General features: G+C 51.3%; 1 protein-coding gene across 1 annotated transcript; it reads right to left on the reverse strand.

The window, feature by feature from the left end:
- Window positions 1-267: 267 nt before the first annotated feature.
- On the reverse strand, window positions 268-4,893 carry LOC121272957 (avidin-like). Its single transcript, XM_041179857.1, has 4 exons — window positions 4,822-4,893; window positions 3,201-3,396; window positions 1,107-1,230; window positions 268-394 (listed from the first exon to the last, which is right to left on the reverse strand). The coding sequence occupies exons 1-4, from the start codon at window positions 4,891-4,893 to the stop codon at window positions 268-270; spliced, it is 519 nt and encodes a 172-aa protein (XP_041035791.1).
- Window positions 4,894-6,734: the final 1,841 nt, after the last annotated feature.

Here is a 6,734-nt window from a genome sequence, read left to right on the forward strand (position 1 = left end):
TTGCTCATTTTAATTATCTGTCTACCTAGCCTCTCAAGTCCCTTTGGACTTCCACTGTCTCTAGCTCTTCACCACTTAGTAAGCACCCAGTTTGATCCCTTTTAGGTGACCTATAGCCCATGTATGAATGAACACTCAAGAGCAATCCCAAGAAATTCTAAGCCGACATGGAATTATGATGCATCATTTCAGCTTTTATTGGAATCAGGGTTCGAGATGTTTGGGTGATTTACAGGGACTAGAAGTCTCGCTGCTTCGCAGAATCATTCAGGCATGATATGACCCACTGAACTCCCCGTCAGAGCTAACCTCCTGTTTCATTTCTCCAGACTCCGACCGAAGGTTGGTGAGTTTACACGCGGTATCATTACGAGAGAACACATCCATCCCAACCCTGTTTCACAGAGAGAGAGAGAGAGAGAGGACAACCACTGATTAAGCAGAAAAAGGCAGATTTAGTTCACACTCCTGCTCGATCGTTAAATATTTCATTAATATATTGGAAGATCAGACATTGCCATTTTAGTCTTGAGTCGATAATTTAAAAGGAATCTTTATTCATCCATTATCAAACACTCCCAGAGCAGCTAAAGCACGAGGTTAGATACAGGGTAAAGCTCCCTCTACACTCTCCCCATCAAACACTCCCAGGACAGGTACAGCACGGGGTTAGATACAGAGTAAAGCTCCCTCTACACTGTCCCCGTCCAACGCTCCCAGGGCAGGTACAACACATGGTTAAATAACAGAGTAACTGCTGGTGCACCTTTCCCAACCCTCAGATGTCTTCACGGCTAATGAAGCATTTTTGATGTGTAAGGCAGGAGAGGTGGCAGCCAAATTGTGCACAGCAAGCTCCCACAAAAAACAATTTGATAATATCCAGCTAATCAGTTTCAGTGATGTGGATTGAGGGATAAATATTGGGCAGGACGCCAGAGAGAAAGGCCCTGCCCTTCTTCAAAATGGTGCCCTGGTATTTTGCACCTCCACCAAGATAGGGCCAGCGGGGCCTCAGTTTCACATCTGATTGGAAAGACAGTGCAGCACTAAGTACCCGTGGGTTGCATTTACAGTACTATCTACAGAAACAGTGCTTCAATTACCTGGTGGCATTCCAGTTTTCCCCTTGATCTAGACAGCTTGCTCGGAGTAACCATATGGTAATCAACTTTGCTTCATCTCCAACCTTAAAATACTGCCCAGCCCAAACGGAGACACTAGTTGCAGCTGTGGAGGAGGGGAATTCAAAAGAAAACAGGTGTTAGGGGAACGTGCAGTCATGACATGGAGCAGATTAAACAAGCACTCGGGTTCATTTCCAGAGGGATAAAATTGAAGAGCAGAGAAGTGATGCCAAACTTATATCGAACCTCGGTGTGTTAAAAAGAGGATTTAGAGGTGAAGGTGCAAAAAGAGATTTATATGGCGAGGAAAATTGAGAGCTTGATCAAAAATGATTGAATAGACTGGGGTTTTTTTTTCTGTAGAAAGGAGAAGTTTACCTGATAGAAGGTTTTGTAAGATTAGGAGCCAAATATTCGGAGGGGTGGCGATCACCGTTGGATTGCTACTCCCCTCCTATTTTTTTTACATAGCGCCAGTGCTCCGCACTTCTTGGCCAGACTTCCAAACTGGGCCTCTTCGGAACAGTCCCTGTTCCTGGAATCCTTCCTCATAGAGGAGGACTGTCAGGAGGGAGCCAAGCCGTGCCACCTTTTTACAGCATCAGCTGCTGTGTTTTGGTAAGCCTCCATTCATTAACAAGTTGAAAAGCTTTGGGACATTTGAATAACTTCTCAGTTTATTCGTGAACGAGGTACATGGGTAGGGGTGGTGAGATCAGGTCGCGGGGAGTGGAAATGTCAAGGGGCTGGGAGGATTGGGGGATTGTCGGAAGGTCGGGGGGGTCAGAGGGTCGGAGGGTCAGGGGGGTAGTTGAAGGGTCAGGCGGGTCGGAGGGTCAGTGGAGAGTTGGAGGTTGAGGGACAGTCGAAGAATCAGGGGAGTCAGGATAGGGGGGAGTTGGGGGGTTGGTGGGGGGTGGTGGGGGCCGTTGGGGGTTCGAGGGTCTGGTGGAGTCGGACGGCCAGAGGAGAGTTGGAGGGTCGAGGAGTTGGAGTGTCAGGGTGAAGTCAGAGGGTTGGAAGGGTTCAGAAGATCAGGGGTGTCAGAGGGTTGGGGGAAGTTGGAGGGTCAGGGGGCAGTTGGGGGGTCAGGGGGAGTGGAAGGGTCGGGGAGGTCGGAGGGTTAGGGGGAGTCAGAGGGTCAGGGGTCAGTTGTAGGGTCGAGGGGAGTTGGAGGGTCAGGGAGAGTCGAAAGGTTAGGTGGGTGTGTGGGTTGGGGGAGTGTCGAAGGGTCAGAGCATTAGGGGCAGTTGGAGGGTTGGAAGTGGTTAGAAGGTCGGGGTGTCGGAGGGTTGGGGGTGGTTTCTGGGGTTCAGATGGTCGGGGGGGTCAGAGGGTCAGGGGAGGTTGGAAGGTCAGGGGGGAAGGTCGGGGGGAGTGGTATTGGTGGGTGGATTTGGTTGGGAGTCAGGGAGCTCAGTTGTATAGTTATCTAGGAGTTATATATCATTTTTTTGCTGTCTAACATTTCCAGGTAAGTAAGTTGGAACTATTTGAAATCTCTGACTCTAACTCAGAGTTGGAGACACTTTCGGAGTGTTCTGGATATGGGGGAAGTGCCCATCGGAAATTGAAATTCCCCAAGCATTTCCCATGGAGTCCTTGCATTGGGACTTCCAAGGGATCCATCAGTGCACCTTCTGGGGTACGACCATCCATTGACCAGACAATCTGGGTCCATGTAAGGGTTCAATAAGGTGGATGGAAAGAAACTGTTTCCAGTTCAATATAAGATAGTCACTAATATATCCAATCGGGAATTCAGGAGAAACGTCTTTACCCGGGGAGTGGTGGGGAGAATGTGGAACTCACTCCCACAGGGAGTGGTCGAGGTGAATAGTGTAGATACATTTAAGGGAGAAGCTGGATAAACACATGAGGGAATAGAACGATATGTTGATGGGATGAGTCACAATACTTGCGCTTTGCACCTTTCAGCCCCTTGAGGAAAGGAGGAGAGAACAACCAGAGTAAAAGGTAGGAGGGGAATAAACAATGGAGAGTTTGGAGTGTCAACAGTCGGGAACATGGCTGCCCAGAACATCATTCGGCTAAATAAATATCATGAGTTACCCTTAATCCACTTCACTATGAACCCGAAGGTTGGTTGGGTGAGATCTTGCTGATATCCAACCACAACCCCTTCCGCAGGCTTTTTAGACATTGACACTTGCGACACATAGGTGCCTCTTATATGCCCAGCTTCATTCACATCAATCTTCATGGTAGATCCAAGCTCATTTTTCCAACAGCCACTCAGTGATGTTGCCTGACAGGAAGGCCAAATTGTTAAACATCATTGATTCTGCACAGATAAAGAAAGATCTTGCATTTCTGTAGCACCTTTCGTGACCTTCAGAGTGCCCCCAACCCCCCCACCCAAGGTGCTTTGAAACCTACAATGTACTTTCCACAAAATGTAATACGGGGAACGCAGCAGCCAATTTGCGCCCAGCAAGTTCCCACAAACAGCGATGTGTTAATGACCCAGATCATGTTTCTTTTCAGTGATGTTGGTTGAGGGATAAATATTGGCCCGAGGGCAACGATGGGGCTTGGGGAGGATGCGGAGAGGGAGTTGGTGGATGTGGCGGTGGGAGCTCCCAATAGTGGCTATGGGCTCGTTTACATCCACCTTAAAGGGCAAGGGGGCCTTAATTTTACATCTCATCTGAAAGACAGTGCAGCATGCTCTTGATACTGGCACTGGGAGCGACAGCTTTGATTATGGGGCACAAGTCTCTGGGGGAGTGTGAGATTGTCCAGGGCTGCCTGGGCTCAATCGATGCGCCCCCAGATACTTTATCCCATGCCCAACTCCTCATCATCTGGTGACCTTGAGTCAGAACGCTGGGCATCATGATCAGGCTGGAACAGAATGTGACTCTTAAGCTTTAGAATAATCAACTAGGGGAGATTTTCCCCCCTTTCCTTACCCCCGGGGGTGCCGAGCCTGAAGTTAAAGCTCTATGTAATGGGAAATCCAAGGGCACTGTCCTCTCCGTGTAACCGAGTGCTCTTCCCCTCATCGTATTCCCACACCAGACTGATCCCACAGGGAGTATAAAACTGTATTCTTGTACACTCACACATCTGGGGGTCTCCTACTTTTCAATCGATATTTAGCCTATTGTTCAACACTGATCTGCAGGAATCCTCTATGATTCACCCCCTCTAACCCGGGGATAACTGGACAGTGATCAGGAGCAGGAACCCTGGCTGGTTCCCTCTCTCTTGCTAACCCTGGGATCACTTGACAGTGATCAGGACCAGGAACCTGGGCTGATTTCCCCTCTCTCTCTAAATTGGGGATAATTGGACAGTGATCAGGAGCAGGAACCCTGGCTGGTTCCCTCTCTCTTGCTAACCCTGGGATCACTTGACAGTGATCAGGAGCAAGAACCTGGGCTGATTTCCCCTCTCTATCTAAACTGGGGATAATTGGACAGTGATCTGGAGCAGGAACCCTGGCTGGATCCCCCTCTCTCGCTAACCTTGGGATCACTTGACAGTGATCAGGAGCAAGAACCTGGGCTGATTTCCCCTCTCTCTCTAAACTGGGGATACTTGGACAGTGATCAGGAGCAGGAACCCTGGCTGATTCCCCCCCAACCTCTCTGTAACCCAGAGACTAATTCTAATCTGCTTACACCCCCTCCACACTCCCACCTTTCCTGCAGGAACCCAGACTTACCAGTTCTGCATAAGATGCACTGATAATGCACAGTGACAGCATGAGAGCCAGGTACATCAGCCTGCCCGTCATGGTGCTGCTCCCGCTCACTCGGTCCTGCTCTCACTGCCCGTCTGCTAGCGGGGTGACTGCGGATCTGTATTTAAAGAGCCCGTTCCCTCGGGTAAGCTGGCTTGAGGCCACATTGTGCAACAATTTATCAATTGCGGCATTGAGAAAGGAGGAACTTCTGAAAAGGACTGAGGAACTGGTGAGCCCCAGTGACCGTTGGCTGGAATAACTGACACGAGGTCAGCGTAAAGTGACCTCTAACTGAACCAAGGCTGTCTATCTGTTGTCCTGCAGAATGATTTTTGATTCAGGGGAAAGCTTGGCATTGGTTCCAGTCTCGGTGTATTTCCACTGGAAAGCCGCTGGATAATGAGACGCGGGGCTCAGGATAAAACCGCCACAGGAGCATCAGTTGATGCTCCTTCACCAGTGACGGACCCGATTGGCAAAGAGGGCTTGCATTTCTGCAGCGCCTGTCACATTATGGGCTTCACGAGTGATGAATTTTGGAAGTCACTGTCACGAGTGTAAGAAACAGAGCAGCCCGCAGTGCGCGCAGCAAGATTCCATAAATAGCATAGTGATAACGCATAAGATTAAACAAAGATGTTGGTTGAGGGATAAAGGTTGCTCCCAACCCACACAACACCCCCCACAATGCCCGGCCCCAGGGAGAACTTCCCCATTCCTGGTCTTTTCCTGATAGCTGCCCTGGGATCTTTCACATCCAACTGAGAAGGCAGACCAGGCCTCAGCTTAATGCCTCAATCTCCAAAAGGCAGCACCTCTGACAGCGCGGCGCTCCCTCAGCGCTGACCCTCCGACAGCGGGCGCTCCCTCAGCGCTGACAGCGCGGCGCTCCCTCAGCGCTGACCCGCCGATAGCACGGCGCTCCCTCAGCGCTGACCCTCCGACAGCGGGCGCTCCCTCAGTGCTGACCCTCCGACAGTGCGGCGCTCCCTCAGCGCTGACCCTCCGACAGTGCGGCGCTCCCTCAGCGCTGACCCTCCGACAGTGCGGCGCTCCCTCAGCGCTGACCCTCCGACAGTGCGGCGCTCCCTCAGCGCTGACCCTCCGACAGTGCGGCGCTCCCTCAGCGCTGACCCTCCGACAGTGCGGCGCTCCCTCAGCGCTGACCCTCCGACAGTGCGGCGCTCCCTCAGCGCTGACCCTCCGACAGTGCGGCGCTCCCTCAGCGCTGACCCTCCGACAGTGCGGCGCTCCCTCAGCGCTGACCCTCCGACAGTGCGGCGCTCCCTCAGCGCTGACCCTCCGACAGTGCGGCTTTCCCTCAGCGCTGACCCTCCGACAGTGCGGCGCTCCCTCAGCGCTGACCCTCCGACAGTGCGGCGCTCCCTCAGCGCTGGCACTGCAAGCGTCAGCCTCAATTTTTGTACTCAAGTCTTTGGAACAGGACTCGAACCCACAACCTTCTGACTCAGAGACGAGTGTGCTGCCCACTGTGACATGACCGGGGAGGTGATGGCATGGTGGTATTGTCGCTGGACTAGTAATCCAGAAACCCAGGGTAAAGCTCTGGGGACTCGGGTTCGAATCCCGTCATGGCAGGTAGTGGAATTTAAATAAAAATCTGGAATTAAAAGCCTCACGATAACATGAAACGATTGTAGTTAAAAGCCCATCTGGTTCACTAATGTCCTTACCTGGTCTGGCCTACGTGTGACTCCAGACCCACAGCAATGTGGTTGACTCTTAAATGCCCTCTGAAAAAGGGTAATTAGGGATGGGCAATAAATGCTGGCCTAGGCAGCGGCATCCACATCCCATGAATGAATAAAAAAAATGCGCTGTGCAATGCTGGAGACAGCAGGTCTAGCAAGATTAAAGAGAAACAGTTCTTC

Source organism: Carcharodon carcharias, chromosome 37 (genome assembly GCF_017639515.1).
Source record: "Carcharodon carcharias isolate sCarCar2 chromosome 37, sCarCar2.pri, whole genome shotgun sequence".
In the NCBI taxonomy this organism is placed as follows: domain Eukaryota; kingdom Metazoa; phylum Chordata; class Chondrichthyes; order Lamniformes; family Lamnidae; genus Carcharodon; species Carcharodon carcharias.